The 27,063-nt window shown below is 36.0% G+C and overlaps 1 protein-coding gene across 1 annotated transcript; it reads left to right on the top strand.

Moving 5' to 3' along the window:
- Nucleotides 1-5,203: 5,203 nt before the first annotated feature.
- On the top strand, nt 5,204-26,945 carry Hmgcr (3-hydroxy-3-methylglutaryl-CoA reductase). Its single transcript, XM_076856083.2, has 20 exons — nt 5,204-5,281; nt 10,151-10,338; nt 10,796-10,907; nt 11,198-11,285; nt 11,704-11,788; nt 12,727-12,832; nt 15,030-15,136; nt 15,243-15,359; nt 15,765-15,925; nt 16,033-16,280; nt 16,395-16,573; nt 21,002-21,196; nt 21,532-21,690; nt 22,069-22,226; nt 23,098-23,203; nt 23,700-23,870; nt 24,351-24,491; nt 24,580-24,738; nt 25,153-25,307; nt 25,454-26,945. The coding sequence occupies exons 2-20, from the start codon at nt 10,174-10,176 to the stop codon at nt 25,506-25,508; spliced, it is 2,667 nt and encodes an 888-aa protein (XP_076712198.2). The 5' UTR covers nt 5,204-5,281; nt 10,151-10,173; the 3' UTR covers nt 25,509-26,945.
- The last annotated feature ends 118 nt before the right edge of the window (nt 26,946-27,063 follow it).

Raw genomic sequence — 27,063 nt, forward strand, 5'->3', positions numbered from 1 at the left:
AATGAGACAGCTGATATGCCTCTTCATCTTATTATTTTGAACTCAGATAGTAGTTGGAATTTCAGCTACCATCTTGGAACAATGTGGGAAAAGCCAACAGAATTGTAGAGGTGCTATATCCTGTCACTGTTGAATTGATGAACCAATGCCAAAAACTACTGAAGATTTTGTGATCAGAGATTAAAAAAAAAAGTTTAAACCATTCTGAGTTAGTTTCTCCAGAACTTTCAGCTTAAATGAATAATTTAAAAATAATTCCTCCATAAAAACTGATTTTTTTAGTACAGAAAAATATATTCGGAATAGTGGAATGAATCTGACCTAACTTTCCTATGTACATATATGAATATACTACAGTAATCTTACCATTATGTAATTTAAAAAAATGTGAGTAAGTAGCAGAAAGATCAACAGAATAGACAAAAGGAAATGGTGGTTGGGGAGGGGGTAGCGGGGGAGGAGGAGAGCAAAAGGTAAGTACTAGGGACTGAATTGGAGCAAATAATACTCCGTGTATTTATAATTATATCAAAACAAATCCTAATGTTATGCATAGCTAATATGAGTCAATAAAAAATGAAAAAAAATAATTTTGGTATTTAGGCAATGACTCAAAATGTCCATTTTTTTCTAAAATGTAAATTTCACTAATTCCATGCTGCCTGTAGTTGTTTTGTAATTACAAACACTTCCACAAGTTGCACTCCTTAATCATGGGAACAAAACCATCCACTTTATTAAAAGTTTCACATATATTAAAAAAAAAAATACTGCTAAAATGGAGACCAAGTTTGTAGCACATGACCATTAGGGGACACAATTAAACCATATCCAAACCATAGCACCTTTCTTCTCTATACCAGACTATACATTTTTTTTTTCTTTTGGAATAAGAATGAGATCTAGAGACCAAGGCTGGCCAAACTATTTTACTTTATTCCCTATTAAATACAATGCCAAGCAATGTCCAGATAATACCATTGAACTCTTTACCAAAATTGGGATGTGATTATCTGGTGGTCCAGCCAGTCTTAGATTCTAAAAGAAAGATGCTGCCCTTGATTTGGGATAGGGTAAAAACAGAAAGCTCTAAAGCCTGTAGCCAAACTCCCATGGGACTTACAGAGCAATTATTTCGGAAAAGGGCTGGGCAAGAAGAAGGCTATCCTGGTGGCTTTCATTACCTTCTTTGGGTGTGTGCATGTGCATTATTGAGAATTTAACCCAGGGGTGCTCTACCACTGAGATACACCCCAGTACTTTTTTTATTTTGAGTCAGAGCTTCACTAAGTTGCTTAGGCTGGCCTCAAACTTGCTATCCTCCTGCCTCAGCATCCTGAGTCATTGGGATTACAGGTGTGAACCATTGCATCTGGCTTTCATTATCTTCTTCTTCTTCTTTTTTAAACAGGGGGGGGGGGAGAGAGAGAGAGAGAGAGAGAGAGAGAGAGAGAGAGAGAGAGAGAGAATTTTAATACTTTTTTTTAGTTTTCGGCGGACACAACATCTTTCTTTGTATGTGGTGCTGAGGATCGAACCCGGCCCACACGCATACCTGGCGAGCGCGCTACCGCTTGAGCCACATCCTCAGCCCTCATTATCTTCTTAAGGCAAAAATTATTAACCCACTGTGACATCAATTATAATTTTTTTTAACTTTACCTGGTGTGCTTGGGTCAAATTTCTTTCTAAATTATTTATAATGGCATGTATATCAAAGCAAGCAGGAGTTCTAACAAAGAGACATTAAGCAGAATCTTCAGATACTTTATGTTCTGTTCCTTGGGTGAAAATGTACAGTCTATCTTTCTGGAAGAGGCACAGAGAACTTGTTAATACATTGACTGAGAATAGTGGTTAGTTTGTTAACCTATTACTTCACTCATCTATCTTTTTTTATGTCCCCCAAATCTTCCTGTTTCTGACTTAAGTGATCAGCAAATGTATTAGGTGTTTCCTGTGTATTCACATAGTATGGGAATACCATGGAAAATACAGAAATGAAACCACCAGTTTTGAGCTGGGCACATCATTGCCCAAAATAAAAATCACACTCCCCAGCTTTCTTGTTGCTAAGTATGGTCTTATAGTTCTGGCAATTAAGATAAAAACTGTGAAAAGGAAGGTGATTCAACTGCGAAGAGATTTCTTTTTCTTTCTTACTTCCCCTTTTAAAACTTTAATTCTCTTTCCAGAGGAGCTCCAGTTGCACTCTGGGACAAGAAGATGACCCCTGAGGATGGAAGACACAACATGAAGATGGTGGAGCGGAGAGACAGAAGGATTCCAGAAATCATCATGAACTGTCATACCAGGTCTAGATTATCTATTTCCAGTTTCGTGTACCCAAGAAAGGAATAAATGTTTATCTTGTTTACTCTGATTTTATTTGGAGTTCTTTGTTATGTGTAGCCAGATTGACAGAGTTAGGGTCTTATATACTAGATCCTTTTTTTTTTTTTTTCCCATGAGTGACAGTAATTCTGTATTAAAATATTGCCTTGAGCAATGCTCTTCAGCTTCTCCTTCAATAGGGTTGCTCTGGAAAGCTGAGAAGTGTTCCCTTGAGCCATTATTCTTCTATTCTTTTTCACTTTTGCCTGGTAAAATCTTATTCAGCTCTTTCCAAGCTCTTTTATTCTTCCTACCATTACCATTTCCCTCTGGCCTCTCTTGACTGAATTTTCTATCAGGAGCTTTAGGCATGTGGAACCTGGCTAAGAACTTTGTTCTATCCTTTGTCTTTCATTAACTCCTTTGTTAATCAGTCACCTTGGCCCAAAATTCCTAAGAATCTCAAGAATGGATGCTCACACCCCATCACACATGTGCCATTTCTACATTGTGTAAACATTTTCCTGAGGAAAATAAAGCAATTAAAATATAATCCTTTAAAGCAATTCAAATATAATTTGTACCTGCCACCAATGGACTCTACAAAATAGGGAAAGGATTAAAGAGAGGAATAGGAGGGGGACAGGAACAATAGTAGAATGACTTGGATATTATGATCCTATGTGTATGTATGATTACAAGACTGGTGTAATGCTACATCATGTACAGCCGGAAGAAGGAGAAGTTATACTCCATTTATGTATGATGTATCAAAATGCATTACTGTCATGTATAACTATTTAGAACAAAAGAAGGGGGGAATGGAGAAATTGTAAGGGAAAAAAACGATCAAAACCACAGTTAAACAGTGAGAGCAGGTTTTGGGGGTGGGGGCAGCAGAAACCTTTGTGTGCACACTCTCCAGTAAACACTGTTGTGTTCTAAACCATGACACTGTCCTCTTGTATTATATGACATGCAATATTTTAAATTAATACATGCTGTGTGATTGGTTAAGCTTCTAATGCTCCATTCCAAAAGATATTTTTCATAACTTGAAGAGTTGTACTTATTTATTTCCTATCACAGGTCCCAGCTGTGTTTGAATTTATATATTCCAGCTGTGGGAAGTTTTTTCTTTCTCTTTGACCTGCACAATGTTTTTTGTTTTGTTTTGTTATTTTAAATTTCAGGATTTTTTTTTTTTTTTTTTAAAACACAGTATATTTCAAGTGTTAACTGGCCACACTTAGCTTTTGGTAGATACTTTATGATTGATTATCCCTCTTGCCAAAGGTCAAGAGATATTTACTGAGGGCCTATTCTATGCTATGCAAAAGGTTAGGTCCTCAAGGTACACAGTTAACTAAGAATTAAAAAAATTCACCATGTCTATCACTGTAGATAGGGCCAACCACAGAGCATTGTATGTTTTTCAAATTATTTGGTAAAGAGATATGAATAAAGTTCCTAAAAAGAATAATGGAGTATAGTAGAACCAATATAAACTTTAGAACTGGATTCAAATGCCAGTTTTCCTAATTGCTTCAAGTTACTTAACTTTCGTTATCTTTCTTTTTTTTTGTAATATGAGAAGTCACCATGTTTAAAAGATACGGCCTTAAAAATCAACTGAAGTGCAATTCCTATCCTTAAGAAATTTCCACAAAAGATAATAAGACTAGTTACAGAATATTATGGAAATATTATGGGTGTTCCAAGTATGGAGAGATGACGTATTTGAGTGAATCACGAGAGGAGGTTGCATATGAATGGTCCTTGAGGTATATATAATTAGGATTTCAACATTTAAAATTGGTAGGCATATCCAGGTTAAACTAAAAGATCTCAAGAAAAGATACAAAAAGCTCTTGAATGTGATTGAGGGGCCAGTTACTTTGGCTGAAATGGGTTCACACAGAGAAGTAGTGAAAAGTGCGCAAGAAACATGGGGTGAGGCCATTTTGGTAGTCTCAAGTTATTGAGTCCAGTAGACATGAAAAATTCTTGATGATTTAGGGGCAGGCCTATGGCATAATAGGAAAATTACTGTGGCAGTCCTGCAGGACAAAGTGGAAGCGCCCAGGAGTGGGAAGATCAGTTAGCAGAGGTTATTGCACACTACTTTAGGTAAGAGATGATAAAGGCCTGAACCAGACTTGGAGCAGAGGGAATTAAGAGAAGGCACAGGAGTGGCGAATTTCAGAAAAAATTAATGGTGTGCAACGGGTGCCTTCAAAGGGGGTATATATAGATAGCTGGAGGCATTTACACTCATAGGTAAGTCTCAGAGAGGTGTGGTTCAGATTCAGCTTGAGGTTTGGATTGCACCTCGTTGCCACCCTCCCTTTTTTATATTCCTATTTTTTTTTCATGGCCACCTCTGCTTCCCTCCATCTCTCTTACACTAAGTAACTGAGCTCTTTACCCTCAATCAAACCCTGCGTTATTCCTCACGCTCCATATTCCATATTCCTCACGCTTCTGCTTCATACTTCTGTCTTTCATAGTAAACTCACAGCCAGGACGACTGCGGGTCAGGTCTGGGGGCTGCAGGACATTCCACCCGCCAGAACCCCTATAGCCTTCGCCTAGGCACTTTCCATGCTTGCGCCCCCACGGCTCTTCGGCCAATAGGCAGGCACTGGTGCTGAGGCTCCACTAACTATTGGTTGGCTGGGACGTGGTGAGAGATGGTGCGGTGCTGGTTCTCGGCCTGGGGAGAGCTGTGGGCGGTTGTTAAGGCGACCGTTCGTGACGTAGCCCGTCAGGCCGAGCAGCCTCCAGATGATTGGCTAGACGATCGGACGATCCTTTCTTATTGGTCGCAGACTCGTCATCCCCGAGCGTGCGTAAATCCACAGTTCCTTCCGCTCCGTGTCTCCGTTGACTGGAGACAGGCTGAACACCGGCGTCCGGGTTCGGTGGCCTCTAGTGAGATCCGGAGGTGAGACTGGCAATGGTCACGAAAGAACAGGGAGGAATGGGGCAGGAGCGGGATTGGGACCGTGTTGGTGGAGGTTCTCGAGCTTCTCCCGACCCAGGAGAGTGCCTGCGGGCAGCCCCCGGAGACCTAGCGGGAGCTGCGGTTGCCCTTCGCCGGTGTGGTGTGGCGTCCGGGTCCCGCGGGGACTGTGAGGAGACGTCCTTGAGGCCCAACTGGGCGGGCGGCGGTCCGGCCTTTTTGTGGCTGCCATCACCGTCTGTGGACCAACAGGGCGTAGCCGCGTTCGCTGGCCCTGTCCGAAGGAGGCTTTGCTGGCCAGGCAGTCGCCATCATCTGGGTGTTCGGAACGGGTGCCAGGCAAGGTGATCACGGAGGCCCCTTAATTCGAGAAATGCTGGGTGTTGGAGGGGGAGCGGGGCCGGCAGATCGCGGAGTGGACGGGAGAAGCGTCCTTAGGGTCCAGGCTTTCACGCCCAGGGGCTGCTGTTAGTCGGGACCTTTCTTTTAAGTGACTGGAAAGATCTCCCTAAATGCTGCTAACTAACCCAAAGCAGTGGAGTCGCGTAATGTGCCCGGTTATTTCCATGGGAACCGGTTGAATGGACGCGGAGCCTAAAGAGGGGCTCACCCAGGGACTGAAAGGAGTCTTTTTTGGTTCTAAGAGGCATAGAGTCTTTGATGCTGCAGTCCTTTAGTTCAAACCCGATATATTTTCCGGAGTTATTTGGTTTGGGTTAGGAAAAATGCACCTTGGAGGTAAAACAATCGATTTCTCTGATAGGAGGAGGTTGATGTACTCCATTTTAAGTGTTCATAGGAAATATTTCATTATTTGAGAATATTCTTACTTGGATTTGGTCCTGCAGTCATAGGAAACATAGTACTTAGTATACTAAGTACTTGTTCATAATTTTAGCGACTCACAAAGTAGTGAATGATTTTTGTTTACTTGTGGACTTATTTTCTTATACGTGCAGTGGAAGACTTTTTATGGGTAATCCAGCAAAGGCACAAAGTGTATTTTGGGGATAGACTGGATTTTGCAGGGCTGCTTTGAGGTAGTGTCTTTCCAGAACTTATGATAACTTGGCAGTAAGGACAATGGTGGTTAGTATCATGAAGGTTTAAAAAATTGTGCATAGATTCCTAAATTAACATTGAATGGTTGTACATGTGGCATGACATTTTGAGATGAAGTGGGGTTATGTGGAGTTTGTGGCATGTTTGCACACTATTGGATTTGTAGACCATGGACAGACAGCCATTTTATGGGATCCACTTCAACTTTGGTTCACCTATATGAAATTGCCATTATTTTTCAACTTTTTTCCCCTACAAAACAACCTTTTTTACCTACAAAATGGCAGTTTCATATGGTTTCACTTACTACTTTGTCAGAGAACTTTGAAAGAACTTCATAAGTGAATGAAGAGAGTTTGTGATTTCAAACAGGTAACATGTAATAGAATTGCGTATAGAATCCAGGTATCTGATTTCTAGTGCAAGATGATGATGATTTTATAGGATAGTAGATTGAGTATATGGTTCTTGCCTTCAAGAGGTTATCATGTATACATTAATTACTTTGAGACTAGTGATATTGATGCTATATAATCAAATACGGGAATGTATAACATAGGAGGAGTGCTGAATGGGAGGAAAGAATCATAGTACAGTGCTAAAGTATCCTTTTCAGCAGTTGGCTGGGGTAGGTGGTTTTAGTAGCAGAATTTAAGGGTTCTAGTGAATTTAAATTATCCATATTTTTAAAGAATATGTGAAATATTTTTGGCAAACTTCAGTCAGAATAAGCAACACATATGTTGCTTATTTCTGTAGTTTGATTTAAAAAGATATTTTTATTATTGCAGCATGGTGTAAATACTGTTTATTAAATTTGTTTGAGCTACCCTATAGCCTGCTAGTACTATTCTCAACTGCTGATGAAGGGGGAGGATTGGATTCTGTGACAGTAAATGGTTTACATAATCACAGTGAATTGGGAGGGTGCTATGAGAAATGACATTGATTATAATTATAGTTACTTTTGACACACCTTTGTAAAGTTGCTCAGTTTGTATTTCCAAATAGGTGTGGTTCTCAGGGTTTGGGGTGGCTTACAGGATAATGTGAATGTTTTTTACCCTGCATGTTGAAAAGATAACTATATACCCAGGAGAGAAAAAAAAAATGGTTGCAAAATTGACAATACTACCAGGAATATAAGGGAAAACATAATGTGCCTAATGTATAATTGGGGTTCCTTCCTGGTAGCAGTTCAGATTTTAATTCATCTGAATAACTTTGATAGTGATGTATTGACTCAGGGAAGAATCCCCAAATTGAAGGAGTTTCTGTTTTTTTTTTTTTTTTTTTTTTTTTTTTTTTTTTTGTGGTGCAGAGTTAGAAATAATTTTGATTTACTTTTGAGTCTTTAGTTTAATTACTCTCTGCAATGTTGACAGTTGATCCTTTAGACCATTTTATATAGAATTTTCTGTTTTGTTTTAAATCTGGGAAAGAAGTTATGTATAGAAACTGTCTTGAACATCTAACCTCTTATGAGGGTTTTGGTTGTCATTAAGAAGGATTTGAACCTATGGTACATTTAAAGCTATCCAGTACTTTAAATCTAAGTCCCTGTGAATTTAATAGATCGTATTTTATTGTTCATTTTTCAGGTTTTTGTTGCAAGATACTGGAGGGAAAAATGATGAATAAGATTCAGGGTATAAGGTTGAAAAGCATGAATAAACACAGGCAGGTGCAGGCCTCATTTATATACCTTTGTGACTGCTAGTCTTTTAAAATTGTGACCTACAGTTAAAAATGCTTGTTTTTTTGGAAGCCAGAATACACACTCATATATATGCTACACGGAGTTTTAAGACATAATACCCATACTGTGTATCTTACCCCAAAGCTATTTTATATTGTTTTCTATTTTATTAAAAATGTTTGTTCTGACCAACAGAATTGATTTCATGATCTGATTAATACAGTGAAGGCTTGTGACCTGCAGTTTGAAAACCAGTTAATCTGGCTGATGTCCTGGTATGGTTGAAATGTAGAGAACATGAAGTGATACATTGAGAGATGATACTTGGTAATTGGTTTCATTCTTAAAGCTACTTTTTTTCTTTTCCCTAACCCATTGTTGACAATTCTGCTAGCAGAAAAGCAACCACCACAACAAAATTCTTATCCCTTTTTATTAAAGTAGAAACATCAGAAAAGACTTTTCTTTGATAGCAACATTAGGGAGGTTTATTAAACATCATTTTGCTAGTGGCTTTATTCTACATGTTTAAGAGAATGAAATAGTATAATGGGTTTCTGCCTTTGAGGAGGTTATAAATTAATGTGATTTACAGGAGCTTGCTCAACAGATATACTCTTTGATATTTATTTGCCTTTTGTGTAACCAGAATGTGGATAGTGAGCTATAATCCCAGCCCCTCAATAATAATTTAGATATTCTGATTTGGAAAAAAATTATATATATATATATATATATATATATATATATATATATATATATATTTTTTTTTTTTTTTTTTTTTTTTTTTTTTTCATTCATTGGTGTATACAAAGGAACTTGCAAACCTTACTTCTTATGAAAATGAAGGGGTGGGGGTTGTGGCTCAGTGGTAGAGACAGAGTGCTAGCATGGGTGAGGCACTGGGTCCGATCCTCAGCACCACATAAAGATAAATAAATAAAGGCATTGTGCACTTCTACAACTAAAGCACATTAAAAAAATGAATATCTGGGATAAGGATTACCCATAAAATCAATTAAAATTAATTTTTAAAAAGCCCACTGATAGCCCCTCTAGCAAGAATTCAAAGAGACATTAATTACATTTACTAAGAAAGTGAGTGATTCATCATCTACTGAAGACAGAAAATAGAAAGACAACAAATTAAGTAAAAGAAAGAAGCATTGAACTATTTATTTATCTGTTTTTTATGGTGCTGAGGATCGAACCCATTGCCTCACACATGCAAGCGCTCTACCACTCCCACCCCAGCTCCGCTGTAGGGAATCTTTTTGCATGCTATGGATATATATATTTCAGCCAGCCACCCATTTCTGTTGTTGTTCTAGTTTTGATTAGGGGTAAAAATTTAGGAGGATTTCGCATGTAATGCTTTTGCATTGGTCTTCTAGACCTGTTGTTGACAATTCTGCCAGAAGAAAAACAGCCACCACAGCAAAATTCATATCCCTTTTTATTAATGTAGAAATATCAGAAAAGACTTTTCTTTGACAGCAACATTAAGGAGATTTATTAAACATCATTTTGCTAGTGGCTTTATTTTACATGTTTAAGAGAATGAAATAGTATAATGGGTTCCCACCTCTGAGGATGTTATAAATTAATGTGACTTACATTAGCTTGCTCAACAGATATACTCTTTGATATTTACCTTTTGTGTAACCAGAATGTGGATAGTGAAGAGGGTGTTTATATGTATTTTATATTTGAGTAATTAGAAAATATGAATAATGGTTTTCACTTTTGTTTTCAGCTTTATTGCTCTCCTTCTTGGCACAGATAATAAGAGCTGGGATATTTATATGGTTTGATCATAAATGCTTGAATTCATATAGTTTTTAAGAACTGGCTGTTTTTAAGTTGGTTGTCAGTGAGTAATAGAGGATTTGAGTGTTTGAGTAAAGAGGTAATAACAGGGTCCTTTTGACTATAATTATTTTCCAGAATTATAAAGAACAGTATAAAATGGTCATGTATAGGACTTTAAGTGTGTAAAGCAGGGTTTACAGTATACTTTTCCTAAAACTTTCCTAAAAGTACAGTCAGGTATGTGCAAAATTTTCACACTTAATATTCATTCTTTCCAGGATCCAAGGAATCTATAGCTACAATGTTGTCAAGACTTTTCCGAATGCATGGCCTCTTTGTGGCCTCACATCCCTGGGAAGTCATAGTGGGGACAGTAACACTGACCATCTGTATGATGTCTATGAACATGTTTACTGGTAATGACAAGATCTGTGGTTGGAATTATGAGTGTCCAAAATTTGAAGAGGTCAGTGGAATTAATTTGATGTGGACCATAGTAAATTACACTTTTAATTTCTAAAGAGTATCTCCTTTTAGAGAAAATAATCCAAAAAATTATGAGTAAAACCTTTATTTTAATATTCATAACCTTGTGTCAGTTTTCCATTTATTTGCATGGTATGGGAATGATCTAGAAATACTCTTTTGTCTTATTTACACAAATCAGTGTAATTGACTTTATTTGAGAAATATATCTTTTAGAAGTAACTAAAGTGAAAAATGATCATGATAAACTGGCTTAATGATGGGCTTTTTAAAAATTGGATTTAATTTTTGATTTGTATGTTTGATATTTTACTTGATTTGTATTATGGCTGAATTTGTATTTTCGTGAAAATATATAAACTAATGACATACAACATAAAAATTCTTATTTTTGATTGCTTATTTTATTGGAGTTTTCTTTTCTCTCTCTCCAACAGGATGTTTTGAGCAGTGACATTATAATACTAACAATAACACGGTGCATAGCAATCCTGTATATTTACTTCCAGTTCCAGAATTTACGTCAACTTGGATCAAAATATATTTTGGGTAATGCTTTTTTATATTACACTTCTTTGGTATGCCATCAGATTTTTTATTTACTGTGGGGATCAACCTGTTTGTTCAAATCAAGTATTTGGAAATGTGTGTATTGCTGAAATTGTGCTGCATGCATTTACTAGTTTGCTTTCTTATTACTGAGAAGTAGACATTCCAAATTTTAAGATCTTAATAATCTAGAAAAAATATTATTAGACATCAGAACATTACCTGAGACTAAATGTTGTTATTTGTGTAATAAAGCATAGATTTTTCAGAGTTGAATTTTGTTGTTTCAGGTATTGCTGGCCTCTTCACAATTTTCTCAAGTTTTGTGTTCAGTACAGTTGTCATTCACTTCTTAGATAAAGAATTGACAGGCTTGAAGTAAGTATTAAATGTACTTTCTTTGAAAATACATTTTTATTGCTTTTACATTTTATTGTTCACAAGTAGTGAACAAAATTTTTATATATTCTAGTGTATTCCCAGTGATAATTCCAGGAGATTTTAAAAGTTAGAATGATATTTTGCTATACGGTTTTAATAAAACACTGAGAAGTATTTCAGTATAAATATATTTACTTTTTAACATTGAAATGTTTTTTGAAAATATTTTGGGCAAATATTATGTTTAGCTTTGAGGATACCAAAGAAGTAAAGTGTATAATTTTTGCAGGAAGGTAAATATACTGTGGATCATACAAAGTATGGGGGGAGGGGAAAGAGTTTTGTTTTAAAAAGATTTTTTAAATTATATGTTTTCCTCTGTTAAATGTACCTGTTCATTTTATCTATTTTCCAGTGAAGCTTTGCCCTTTTTCCTACTTTTGATTGACCTTTCCAGAGCAAGTGCATTAGCAAAGTTTGCCCTAAGTTCCAATTCACAGGTAAGTATTATTTTTAGTACAGAATGTGAGTAGTATTCCTTTTTTTTTTCTTTTTTCAGTTTACATTGATAAGAAGGATCAATGGAGTTTCTTCATAAATCAAGATTTAGGGGTTGCCTGAAATTTTAAATTTAATTCTTTAAGTACTTAGACTATTCTGCATCAATACCCTGGGAATAGTTCCATGTATCTAATGACTCAAATATAATTGCATAGCTGCTGGATTTTTGATTCTTCTCCATTTTCCATTTTGAATGTTTCAAAAGTTATGATAAAATGACTTTTGGATAAATAAGAATATCTACTTAGCAAAACACACAGAGGGAAAGAGCAGGATACAATCTAATGGAGGAGGAGAATACCAGGGCCAATTCATTTTTAAATCCTTTGAAATAACACAAGCATTATTTCCATCTTAAGTTTCATCTTGATGTTCACTAATCACTTTTAAAACCTATTTTTTTTTTAACAATCTTGCATCAGAGTATCTTGAATATAAAATAATTTATATTTCTTCCCTGATTATATATTGATGAATGTTTATGATCACTTGAGCATGTTGATAAGGAAATAATTTAGGTTTCATAATACTAATATGATCTCAGAACAAACTTAGACCTAAGAGTTTCTGTCAGTGGTAGCCAAAGTATAAAATGTTGTAGAGTTTAATTATGTGGAATTTAAATGACAGAATTAATGTACTACTTTAAAGGAATATTCCTTAGAAATATGTCATTCGGTGAAAAGGGAAGCAAAGTAGTATGTTTTTTGTTTGACCCTCTATATTACCAAACTTTGTATCTTGAACATGTTAGTCTGATTATTTTATTCTTTGAATAGTAAATTAGATTTTAGTATAAGTCCTAGAATGCTGTCTAACATTTTTAAAAGTTATTTTGTAGCTTATTCTCACTGATAATTTTTGGTCTGTATTTTAGGATGAAGTAAGGGAAAATATTGCTCGTGGAATGGCAATTTTGGGTCCTACATTCACCCTTGATGCTCTTGTTGAATGTCTTGTGATTGGCGTTGGAACCATGTCAGGTTTGTGAGCAAGTTCTCATACATTTTAAAATAATTATTGCCACTAAAGAGGAAAAAGAACTTTTCCAGTTTGTATTATTTATTATATTATTATTTAGTTGTAGATGGGCATTATACTTTTATTTATTTATTTAATTATTTTGGTTTTCAGTGGACATAATCCCTCTATTTTATTTATTTTTATGTGGTGCTAAGGATTGAACCTAGTGCCTCACACATGCTAGGTGAGCACTCTACCACTGAGCTATAACTGCAGTCCGGTAGTGTTTACTCTTAAATTCTGACTTTTAGATTATTCTCAAAAGCTTTAAATTATATTTTTGTGTGGGTGTATCTGCCTTATACCTTAGTGAAAATGTAGTAGCAAATTATTTACTTGTGTTTTATTCTTTCCATCTTATCTTTCTGTGTCCCACTTTGTTGGGGTTTATTTTATTTTATTTTTTAAAAAATATTTTTTAGTTGTAGATGGACACAATGCTTTATTTTGTTTGTTTATTTATTTTATGTGATGCTGAGGATAAAACCCAGGGCCTCAAATATACTAGGCAAGTGCTCTACTGCTGAGCTACAATCCCAGCCCCCGTTTGTTGGTGTTTTAACCAATATTGTATTCCAAGGCTGTTCTAGAAAGTTCCTTCTACCCATTGCTATTTCCAGACTAAAATTAGTGACTTGGTTCCTTGTGTTTTAATTGTCATGTATGAGACAGTATAAGAGTGAGAAATTGGACACATCTGAGTTATTAGATCTCCTTAACAGGGTGGTTGGCAAGATTTAATCAGATAGCATACAGTACCTTTTAGCAAGTAAGCACATTAACCTCAACACGTTTCCTCATACTCAGTTGCATAGTAGAGTAATAGATACATAGGACTCCATTATATAGGATAAAAATTATTTGGCTTGGAAATTTATCAGAATGAATATAGTATGCTATTGTGGAGGTTTCCTAATAGTTAGGCCAAAATTTTATGACTTCCTCACTTGGTTAGTTAATTATAGTTCTAGTGACTCTTCTTGGTATTTTACAACCCTCAATAAGGAAGCTTATTCTTTGAGAAGTAAATTATTTAACTTTCTTTTTTTTTTTTTTTTTTTTTTTTTTTTAGTTGTAGTTGGACACAATATCTTTATTTATTATTTATTTGGTGCTGAGGATTGCACCCAGTGCCTCACACATGCAAGGCAGGAGAGTGCTCTACCACTAAGCTACAGTCCCAACCCAAATTATCTAACTTTTAAGGGAGCAGTTGGTTGACTTTCAAATATATAATGTTTCTTCTAAATTTCCTGATGGTTAATTATATATTATTCTGTCTTTCAATAAAGATTTTTATATAGCAAAGAAAATATGTTTTTAAATTTTAAAAATATATGTACCTGATAATAGGAATTTAGCTCCATGATAGAGTGCAAAGATCTTGGGTTGAACCCCCAGCACCAGAAAGAAAGGAGAGTAGGAGGGAAGGAGGAAAGGAAGTTAATTTAGTTGTTAATTTTCAATCTTGAATTACTATTTTTATTTATTATTTTTCAAAAAGATCAGTAAAATAACCCAAATTATAAGAACATAAGGAGGCACCAAAGAGATTATATGGAAATTAGAGTTCAGTGGTTCACAAGAAATATTTATTTTGATACTATATCAGGAATTACATAACTGGCAATATGCTCTCTTTTTTGTCCTTGGTAATATTCGATCAGTAGTGTAAATTGGAAGGGGGAAGTTCTTCAGTAGATCCTGTCCTCTATAACCTTGTCTTGAAACTACCATTTGATAAAAGAGGATTGAAAACATGTTAGATGTGTACTGAATACTACTGTTGTGCCTGATGTAGTGATGTGTTAGGAATATGGGAAAAGACTAGGTCTTTGGTGCCATAATTCTTGTTCACTAAGCCTTGGCATCACTTTTGAGTTGATGATTCTGTTTCCAGTAAATGGCAAAGAGTTTAATAGTCATATTTGTCTACCTGCAGCAAAAGTCCTTGTGATATACGTACCATTGAAAAAACATATACTTGGGACTGGGGTTGTGGCTCAGTGGTAGAGGGCTTGCCTAGCATATGTGAGGCACTGGGTTCGATTCTCAGCACCACATAAAAAAATGAATAAAGATATTGTGTTCATCTATTAAAAAAAAGAGAAAATACATATACTTTACTAGTTACACATTGAATTTTTCTTTAAGCAGGGGTGCGTCAGCTTGAAATTATGTGCTGCTTTGGCTGCATGTCAGTTCTTGCCAACTACTTCGTGTTCATGACTTTTTTCCCAGCTTGTGTATCCTTGGTATTAGAGGTAAGAACAATTCTTCTGGCATAGTATTAGAGTAATATTTTGCATTACGTTAGGCCACTTAAGGAAAAATCAGTACCTTCTCACATAATATTGACTTATTTTGTAGCTTTCTCGGGAAAGCCGTGAGGGTCGACCAATTTGGCAGCTAAGCCATTTTGCCCGAGTTTTAGAAGAAGAAGAAAATAAGCCAAATCCTGTAACTCAGAGGGTCAAGATGATTATGGTAAAGACATAGTTTTCTTCTTCCTTCCATATTCATAGTTCCAAGGTTATCTTTTTAGTCATTTTTGTTTTTTACTTCCTGTTCTTTTTTATATAATTTTTGGCTTTTTAAATGATATGATACTCTCTTCCCTTTTTTCTTCTTTATTTATTTGAGGCTCCTGGTCTTAGTCTCTCTCACATAAATAAAAATTTCAAGTTCCTCCATCTCTTTCTTGAAAACCTGTTCTTTAGGATATTTCATTATTAATGGGACCACACTTTAGCCATATAAAAAGCTTGGGGCTTTCTTTATCATGGTAGCAGGGTGCTGTGGACGATAGTGGCTGCTTGTTCAATTTCTAAGAATGAGAAATTTAAGTTCTATTGATAAGCAGAAGATACGATTTTTAAAATTTTATTTCAGTCCTTAGGCTTGGTTCTCGTTCATGCTCATAGTCGCTGGATAGCTGATCCTTCTCCTCAAAACAGTACAGCAGAACATTCTAAGGTTTCTTTAGGACTTGAAGAAAATGTGTCCAAGAGAATTGAACCAAGTGTTTCCCTCTGGCAATTTTATCTCTCTAAGTAAGTTAATTGAAATCTGCTTTGTTATATATTAATCATAGTACTTTAATGAAGTTAAGTTGTACCTTTTATATTAATAATATTTTAATTTGCTTTCTTTTATTTAGAATGATCAGCATGGATATTGAACAAGTTATTACCCTAAGTTTAGCTCTCCTTCTGGCTGTAAAGTACATTTTCTTTGAACAAGCAGAGACAGAATCTACGCTCTCGCTAAAAAACCCTATCATATCTCCTGTAGTGGCCCAAAAGAAAGTTCCAGATAATTGTTGTAGACGTGAACCTACGCTTATTAGAAATAACCAGAAATTTCAGTCAGTGGAAGAAGAGACAGGGATAAACCAAGAAAGAAGAGGTAATTTCTTATTCTCCTCACTTTGAATTCTTCCATTGCTGATTTGTCAAATATTTGAGTCCATTTAAAAAATTATGTTCAGTGTTTTGAGATATCTTTTGATCTCTTGAACAGTTGAAGTTATCAAACCTTTAGTGGCTGAAACTGACACCTCAAACAGAGCTACGTTTATGGTTGGTGGCTCTTCCTTATCCGATATTTCATCTGAACCAGTGACACAGGAATCTGAGATTGAATTTCCCAGGGAGCCTCGGCCTAATGAAGAGTGTCTACAGATACTTGGGAATGCAGAGGTGAGGACAACAGCATAGACTTAAGCTTTGAATTTTTCTTTAAAGTGAGCTTTTTTACTAAAGGAAGAAGAAGCTATTAGTAGTACTAAGTACTACTAAATTCTGGCACTGTGTTACTTGTCTTTATTCTCCACAACCTTATTGGATAGTGGAATTATTTCTGTTTTATCGATGAGAAACATGAGGCTCAAGACATTTAAGTAATATATGAGGGAAATGGTAGTTAGAAGTAGGGTTTGAGCTAGGCATAGTGACACATGCCTGTAATCCCAGCAGCTCTGGAGGCTGAGGCAGGAGGATTGCAAGTTCAAAGCCAACCTCAACAATTTAGCAAGGCACTTAGCAACTCAATGAGACCCTGTCTCTAAATAAAATATAAAAAAGGGCTGGGGATGTGATTCACTGGTTGAGCACACCTTTGGGTTTAATCCTCAGTACCAAAACAAAAAAAAGTGGGGGAGGGTTGATATTTTCTGATTCAGAGTCAAAACTTTTTCTAGCTTATTGCTATATATCAGAGAGATGAACAACTATTATATTTTCATGTGTTGAGGCCTGAGAAATATTTAACAGGGAGATGAACTTCAAAGATAGAAGAAAATTTGTTTTGTTTTTGTTTTGTAGGCCAACTCATAAGGAAGCTGGCTTTCTTGAGATTTAAAAAAATATTTTTCTTGGGCTAGGGTTGTGGCTCAGCGGTAGAGCACTCGCCTCTCACCTGTGAGACCCTGAGTTCGATCCTCAGCACCACGTAAAAATAAATAAATAAAATAAAGATATTGTGCCCATGTATAACTAAAAAAATATTTTAAAAAATATTATTCTAGAGCTGGGGATATAGCTCAGTTGGTAGAGTGCTTGCCTCACATGCACAATGGGTTCAATCCCCAGCACCATAAACAAACAAAAAAACATTCTTCTAGTTGTTTCTGGACCTTTATTTTGTTTATTTATATGTGATGCTGAGAATTGAACCCAGCCTTACACATGCTGGGCAAATGCTCTACCACTGAGCTACAACCCCAGCCTGCCCTTCCTGAGATTTGAACAGGGTTTTTTAACCTATATAACTATGAGTTCATTCATAATCTGGTTAATTATTTTTTTTCCCCATATGTTTATTAGTTAAGAGGTACTCCCCCCCACATACTTTATTAAGGTATAATTGACAGTGTTGTGTATGTAGGTTGTATGTTTGGTGTTTTGATATACATTGTGAATAATTGCTTATTAACATACTTCTCACCTAACACTCTTTCCTACCTCCTTTCTTTCCTTCCTTCCTTATGAGAACACTTAAGATCTACCTTTTTAGCAAATTTCTAGTCTATAATACAGTATTGTTAACTATAGACCATTGCTATATATTATATCTCCAGAGCTTATTCATCCTTATATCACCCTGTAAACCAACATTTCTTCATTTCCTATTTCCCAAGCCACCGGCCAACCATCAATCATTTTACTGTGCTGCTGCTTCTTCTTCTTCTTCTTCTTCTTCTTCTTCTTTTTAACTATCTTTGATTCCCTATATAAGTGAAATCTTGCAGTATTTATTTTTGAAGTTAATTCTTAATTTTTATGTGCTTATGTGTAAGAGTGCAGGTGTGTTTGGTTGTATATATGTTTTTTTATAACTGTTTTTGTTGAATACAGGGTTAGCAAAATTTCTGGGTGGACATCAGAATCTTAACAGATTTTTTTTTCTTTGAAACTCTGGGAAATTTTCATGTTTTGGTCTGGCATTTGTTTAGTTTTATAAATAATTTACTTTCATTTTGATATTACTTCTATTCAGGTCATTTCCTATGTATATATGTATAGATATCTATAGATGATAGATACGTATAGACATGTCTCTCTATACACACACACACACATATGTCTACATGTGTATGTGTGTATAATTTTTATTTCCCCTCATACTGAGGATTGAACCCAGGGCCTGGCCTGTGCTAAGGAAGCACTCTACCACTGAGCTACATCCCCACCCCAGTTCATCTCCCTCTAGAGAAAGCCAAAGACTTTTTTGACTTCTCCTCTTATAGTGCTTGTGTTTTACCTCTTCTGAGAGCTGGTATCGTCAGCAGGACTATATAGTATTTGTGTGCACAACAAATAAATTTATCACATGTTGTAATACTGTAAGCAATAAATATTGGTTGGAGTACTTCATTTAATTTATAGATGTCTTGGGCTTACAGAGAGCAGGTGTACTGCGGAGGAGGGAAGCTGGACTGAGTCCAAATACACTGTCCTGGGTTCTGATCTTTTCTTTATTGCCTCCTAAAATAAGCTGGTCCAGAGTACTACTTTACTATAATTGAGAGTGCTTAACATTGTGATCTTTCAGACTTTGGCTTTTTTTATCTTCTCTCTAAAGAGGTTTGGTATTGAGCAAGATATATGGGCTGAATAATTCTTTATCTTCAGATATCTGAAGTTTGGAACTTCCAACTTGAAAGATGAAAGTAGTTTTGATAGGTTAGCTACTATATTTATCTTTAGTCAATAGGAAGATTTATTTTGATTAAGCAAAATACCATATGCTTGAATCTGTTTCATCTTCATTTTTTATTCATACATATTTGAGTTGAATCATGTTATTGTTCTATAAACACAGGTCCCAGCTCTGGGTTACTGTTGTTTCTGTCACCTAGGGTACCTTCCCTTTCCATATCTTTAAGACATATGTGACCATCTTTGGAAAATCTGCCCCAATTCCAACCAGAAGTGACCTTTCTCTCCTGAAGCTCCCTTGTAGACTGCATTTTTAATGCCAATAAATATGTTAAAAAATGCTCAATGTCTTTAGCCAGTGAGGAAATGCAAATCAAAACTACTTTGAGATTTCACCTCACCCCAGTCATAATGGCAGTGGTTTTAAAAAACAATAGCAAATCTGGTGAGGATGTAGAAAAAGAAATCTTTCAGTACAGTGGGAATGTAAACTAGTACAGCTACTATGGAAAACAGTAGAGCGGTTCCTCAAAAACTTAAAAATGAACTACAATTATCATCCAGCTATACCACTCCTGTTTATATACCCAAAGAAAATGAAGTTAGCATATAGAAGAGATACCTGTATACCAAATATTTTTTTTGTGGCACTGATCACAATAGAAGAATAAAATAATGTCATTTGTAGAAAGTGGATGGAACTGGAAGACATCATGTTAAGCAAAATAAGCCAGACACAGACAAGTATTCCATGTTTTCTCTCATAATGTGGAAACTTCAAAAAAAAAAGCCTGACAATTATCAAGAATACAAATAACAATAAATGTTGGCAAGGATATGGAGGATGTGGGGAAAAAGGTACACTCATACATTGCTGATGGGACTATAAATCAGGGCAACCATTATGGAAAGCAAAATGGAGATTTCTTAGAAAACTTAATGGAACCATTTGACCCAGTTGTCCTACTCCTTGGCCTTGGCATATACCCAAAGGACTTAAAATTAGCATACTATAATGATATAGCCACATCAATGTTTATAGCAGCTCAGTTCACAATAGCTAAGCTCTGGGACCAACCTAGGTGCCCTTCAACACATGATTGGATAAAGAAAATGTGATATATATACACAATGGAATATTACTCAGCAATAAAGAAGAATGAAATTATGGTATTTGCTGGTAAATGGATGGAGCTGTATTCTATCATACTAGTTGAAATAAGCCAATCCTCAAAAGCCAAAGGCCAAACATTATCTCTGATATGTGGATGCTAACACAAAATAAGAATTGGGGAGAGGAAAGAATACAAGTTCATTGGATTAGACAAAGGGGAATGAAGGGATGGGAGGGGAGATGAGAGGGGGGATGGGAATAGGAAAGACAGTAGAATGAATCAGACATAACTTTCTATGTTCATGTGTGAGTACACGACCAGTATAACTCCACATCATGTGCAACCACAAGAATGGGAAGTTATACTCCATGTACTACTGCATATATGTATAATATGTCCAAATACACTTTGCTGTCATCTATATCTAAAAGAACAACAACAACAAAAAAAGGCCTGAAAGTAGATGAGAAACTGTTAGGGAAGGGGAAGTGGGCCTAGGGGTGGTGGGGAGCAGAAAAGGCAAGGGTGGAAGTGATTGAAATATGATGTACACATGTACAGAAATGTCACAGTGTTATTGGTGCAATTAATGTGAGTTAATATTTATAATATAAACTATAATATGTGGTATTCATGTTATTTTAATTTGGCATTGTTTATATTAAATGAATTGTTTATTTTCTGGAATATCTGTATTAAAAGCGATAGGGATGTAATAGAAAAGATTTATATTACTTTAATTTAGCATTATGAATAGTATGAATAGTATTTAGCATTATGAATAGTGTAGTCCTTCAAGTCTTCTTGACCTCCCTTTCTGACCTCCCTCCCATTTTCTTTTCCATTTCTTTAGAAAGGTGCAAAATTCCTTAGTGATGCTGAGATCATCCAGTTGGTCAATGCTAAGCATATCCCAGCTTACAAATTGGAAACTCTGATGGAAACCCATGAACGAGGTGTATCTATTCGCCGACAGTTACTTTCCGAAAAACTTCCAGAGCCTTCTTCTCTCCAGTACCTGCCTTATAGGGATTATAATTACTCCCTGGTATGTTGTTTTCTTGATTAGAGAAGATTTTCTTTATAGCTTTTAATCTTTTTTTCCCTTGACTAGTTTTTTTTATATGTACATTTTTCCTTTTAAAATTATTTTACTTTAAGTTTGTATTCTGCTTATAATGGAGGCCATAGAAATTCAAAATCTTTTACCTTTTTATAGTCATTACTGAAGTTTTAGTATTTTCAATATTTTTAAAGGGCAAACTAAAAATTTTGTTGATAAACAAAAAGATTAAGAAAGTTATTAATGACAGGGGCTAGGATGAGTTACTTTGTATTTATAATGGTGTAGTTTTTCACTTGGTGCCTCATTTTGCCTTTTAGGTGATGGGAGCTTGTTGTGAGAATGTTATTGGGTATATGCCCATTCCTGTCGGAGTGGCAGGACCTCTGTGCTTGGATGGAAAAGAGTTTCAGGTTCCAATGGCAACAACAGAAGGTTGCCTTGTGGCCAGCACTAATAGAGGCTGTAGAGCAATTGGTGTAAGTTGGAATTTATTTATTTGTGTTTCAGGATTTTTTTTTTTTTTTTTTTTTTTTTTTTTGGTACCCAGGATTGAACTCAGGGGCATTCAAACACTCAGCCACATCCCCAGCCCTATTTTGTATTTTATTTAGAGACAGGGTCTCACTGAGTTGATTAGCACCTCACTTTTGCTGAGGCCAGCTTTGAACTTGTGATCCTCCTGCCTTCCGAGCTGCTGGGATTACAGGTGTGTGCCACCATGCCTGGCAATTTGTGTGTTTTAAAATATATCTTTGGCAAGGCAACCAGAACAGATTTGGGGACCATGAAGGATACCTTTTGGGACAAACAGAAGTATATTCTGGGTTAACATGTTTTTGAAATACATTATGTAGCTTGGTGGAGGTGCCAGCAGCCGAGTTCTTGCAGATGGTATGACTCGTGGCCCAGTGGTGCGTCTTCCCCGCGCTTGTGACTCAGCAGAAGTGAAGGCCTGGCTTGAAACACCTGAAGGGTTTGCAGTGATAAAGGAGGCCTTTGATAGCACCAGCAGGTAGGGGTGTGTGTGTGTGTCTGTGTGTGTGTGTGTCTGTGTGTCTGTGTGTCTGTGTGTCTGTGTGTATTTGTTTAGATATGCTTATTTTAGAAATAGTGCCATTTTCTGTGATTGCTAAATATAATTGATAATATATTGACTGTTTGAGATAAAATAATCAAACTTAAGATCTGTTCATTTAGAATGACTAAAATTTATGTTTGGAGCATAGATATTCAAATGAATTCCCCCATAGAGGTAAAGTAGTTAAAAAAAAAAAAAAAAAAAGCATGAGATAGAAAATCTATTTAGACTGTTGCCTAGCAGTAGAGTTTTTCAGATGAGATTTTCCAAGCAAGATTAGTATTAGTATAGTAGGTTTGCTTTAATGCAGAAAGTAAAATTTACAAAGGAGCATAATCATTACAGATTATAATCCTGCTATAGTTCAAACTAGTATGTTTGATTTTATTTGGAATTTTAAAGTTTATTAAGAAACAGCTGTCTATAGCTCACCCCCTTTCATCTAACAATGAGACAGAGTTGAAATAGTATACCTCATGTGTTTAGTTAAAGAAACAATAAATAATCTCGATGAGTTCTTAAGTGTGAATTGAAGTGACTGAAATTGATTGGGGGTGGGTATTGGGGATTGAACTCAGGGACACTTAACCACTGAACCATATCCCTAGCCCTATTGTGTATTTTATTTAGAGATAAGGGCTCACTGAGTTGCTTAGTGCCTCACTTTTGCTGAGGCTGGCCTTGAACCCTCTGTCCTCCTGCCTCAGCTTCCCAAGCTGTATGCCACCATACCTGGCTGTGAAATAGATTTTAAGATAATTTCCATCTTAAAAGAATAAAATAAAATCTTTGCTTTTGTTTACAGATTTGCACGTCTGCAGAAACTTCATATCAATATGGCTGGACGCAACCTTTATATCCGTTTCCAATCCAGGACAGGGGATGCCATGGGAATGAACATGATTTCCAAGGTGAATATGGGTACACTGTATCTGAAGGATACATGGGTAGATGTAGAACTTGTAGGAATGACTGTCCCAGGAAGTGTTATTAGGTGGTAGGGAGATAGAGATGAGGAACAGACTTGTCATTTATGTCCATCTCTGTTTTGTCATGAGGTACCTCATACATGTGTTACATACTCAAAGATTGAATTGATTTAAATCCATTGAAGGCTAAATATTGATTGATTTGGCTCCTGTTATACATCAACATTTGTTGATTGGTGTCTATATTTGATACTTTTAATTTAGACTTGGCATTGGACATGCACTAACTTTATTTCAGAGAGGGTGGGGAGGATCTTGGGATTAACATTTCAAAATTTTGCTGAAAAAATTTAAAGTGGGGATGGGGTTGAAATATAGTCAAGTAATGGAGTAGATACTTGAGGCCCTGGGTTCAAAAATGATGAATACTTAATTCATTTTAATGCTTTGTTTTGTTTTGTTTTTTGATTATTAATAGGGTACAGAAAAAGCACTTTTGAAACTTCATGAGTATTTCCCTGAAATGCAAATTCTAGCAGTTAGTGGTAACTACTGTACTGACAAGAAACCTGCTGCCATAAACTGGATTGAAGGAAGAGGAAAGACTGTTGTTTGTGAAGCTGTCATTCCAGCCAAGGTTGTCAGAGAAGTAAGTGATTGGATGAATGCTTTATTTTGTTTTCTATTCTTCTCTTTTCCTTGTCCTTCTCCTTTAAGTGAATTAAAAAATTTGAGAAAGGAATAACAACATTTAAAAAATTTTTTTTTTATAGTTGTAGATGGACAGAATGCTTTTATTTTATTTGTCTATTTTTATTTGGTGCTGAGGATTGAACCCAGTGCCTCATGCATGCTAGGCAAGCGCTCTGCCACTGAGCTACAGCCCCAGCCCAATAACATTTTTAATAAAGTTAAATTTATGAGGTTATCTTTTCCATTAAAGATGGCTGTTTTATTGTACCTTGTCCATTTGTCTATGGCATTCACAGGAGCAAACATTACTGATACTTTTTTTGATGCAGGGCTGCATCTAAATTCTTGCTTTCCGGAGATATAATAAAGTAGATTTGGATAACACCCCTGTGAATCTCCTGGGGGAAGATATAAAATGTGTACAATTGTGATTTAGGTACTGAAGACAACAACAGAAGCTATGATTGATGTAAACATTAACAAGAATCTGGTGGGCTCTGCCATGGCCGGGAGCATAGGAGGCTACAACGCCCATGCCGCAAACATTGTTACCGCTATTTACATTGCCTGTGGACAGGTGAGTCTCCAGCCTCCACTTCTCTTCTTTGTTACATTGTTCTAAGTGAAGGGATTTTACTGTCTTTTTTTGTTGTTTATCTTTCCAGGATGCAGCACAGAATGTTGGTAGTTCAAACTGTATTACTTTAATGGAAGCAAGTGGTCCCACAAATGAAGATTTGTATATCAGTTGCACCATGCCATCTATAGAAATAGGAACTGTGGGTGGTGGGACCAGCCTTCTACCTCAGCAGGCCTGTCTGCAGGTATGACACATCTGGCACAGAAACCAGTAATCTCAAGCCTAGCTCTAACTGTTGGGGTTCAGTTTCTAGCCAATACTACATATCATTCCCCTCCATATTTTATCTGGTACTGGTATGGCTCTTATTCTCTTGTTATGGGTCTTGATCTTTTGTTTCCTTCCCAGTGGATCCAAATTGAGAGAGTAGATTAAAAGAGCACTTGAATGTACACTGCCAGCCAGCTTGTGGATTTTGTTACTATGGTATATGAATTGTTAGTCCTAGCTGTAAATTCTTGGAAATTTAGTACTTCATCCACTGGAGTCTAATTTTATGCTGTTGTCATTATTTGTCCTTATTTTAGTTGATTTTGTGATAAATTGTTGTTCCTGACTTTAAGGTAGTGAATCGACTATCTTTCTCTTCTGGCCACAGATGCTAGGTGTTCAAGGAGCGTGCAAAGACAATCCTGGGGAGAATGCCCGGCAGCTGGCCCGAATTGTATGTGGTACAGTAATGGCTGGGGAGTTGTCACTGATGGCAGCATTGGCAGCAGGGCATCTTGTCAGAAGTCACATGATTCACAACAGGTAAGACAAATAGCTTGAACATTTTTTTTCCCTATACTTAAAATTAACTGCAGTATGAAAGCTTAATATTCAGACACTATACTCTCAAATTAAAATTTCGCATTCCTAACATTTTCTATATTGCTACTTTATCTTTTTCTGCATAGGTCAAAGATAAATTTACAAGACCTTCAAGGAACTTGCACCAAGAAGGCAGCTTGAATAGGCTGACAGTTTGAACTGAAACATGGGCATTGGGTTCTAAAGGACTAACATAAAATCTGTGAATTAAAAATCTCAATGCAATGTCTTGTGGAAGATGAATAGATGTGATCAGTGAGACAACTGCTTGATTTTTTTCGCTTTCAGAGAGGTTTGAGGTCCTTTCCATGCAGACTCCTCATATTGGAAAACAGTTTGCTTTGTATGCTGTGTTCTTTGGAAAGATCTCAACATGGATATTATGCTTTAAAGTATCACAGATGCAGATGGTAATCTACATAGAGTTCACTTCTGAAAGCACATACAAGCTGAAAAAAAAAGGTGTTTTTTTTTTTTTTTTTTGATGAAATGATGAAGTTGATGATGATTTTAGTTTGAGATTGTCCTTCCCCCAACCTCTAATGGGTTAAAAATGGATTTTTAAATTATACTGTAGCTGATAAAACTTCTGATTTTATAGTTAATTTATTTAGTCTGAGTTGTAGAACTTGAGAATATAAGAGCTAAGTTTATTTTTTTGTAAACTAATAATTCATTTGGTGCTGGTCTATTTTGATGGGGTTGTAACCAACGTTCTTGTTTAGAAGGGGACCTGCTTCTTCAAGGGAAGAATTACTCTTCTCAAACTACAGAATAATGTGCTAAGCAGTGCTAAATAGTTCTCTATCAAGAAAACAAATCACTGCATTTATCTCTGTAGGCTGTTTGTTCAGAGAGGCCTCTTGTCTAAATATAAATGTTTGTCTGATTGGCTATAGCATGTTTTTTCAGCATTAGGCTTTAAGGAACAGTTTTATGCTCTTTACTAAAGATATCAGGTCTGTGTTGCTTAGACAAGGTGACTCTGTCACGTATAAGCAAGTCTGTGACCTCTCTCAGAACTTAGAATGTAGAAACACAGTTGTGAAAGAAAAACACCATTTCTCTAAGCCAACTTTAATTTCTTTAAAGACATTTTAATTTATTTAGCTGAAAGTTTTAGATAGTTTTTTTTTTTTTTGTAAACAAACTGTATCAAAACTGTATATGTTGTAATAAAGCTTCTTATGCTAGGAATTTATTGAAAGTGTTCCAGAAATAAAGAAAAATCAACTTGTATGCTGATAAAAAACAACAAAACATAAAAACACCTCTAGTTTGGGCCAGAGAAGATAGTGTTCTTAAACGTTGTCCAGGAAATCCTGGCTTGCTTGCCAAGCCTAACATAGGAAAAGTCGGCCTACACAGCCACTGATGGAGCCACGTGAACGGCCTGGAGTTGTGTGCCTTGTTCCTGTGGCTAGGAGGCTGGTGACGGAATCATCCACACAGGGCTTTTTAATGGACCCATAAAAGCTCTTAGCTTCCTCAGGGGGTCAGCAGAGTTCTTGAAACTTAATTTTTTTTAAATGTATGAGTTTTGTATAAATAATAAAGAACTCCTTATTTTGTATTACATCTAATGCTTCAGTGTTGGTCTTGGAAAGATGATGTCTCATGTGGAAGGTGGAAGGTGAACATTCCACGATGACATGGCAGCATGGAGAGCCTCTTAGTGGTCGTATCCGCAGTATTA

The sequence above is a fragment of the Callospermophilus lateralis genome, chromosome 5 (genome assembly GCF_048772815.1).
Source record: "Callospermophilus lateralis isolate mCalLat2 chromosome 5, mCalLat2.hap1, whole genome shotgun sequence".
In the NCBI taxonomy this organism is placed as follows: domain Eukaryota; kingdom Metazoa; phylum Chordata; class Mammalia; order Rodentia; family Sciuridae; genus Callospermophilus; species Callospermophilus lateralis.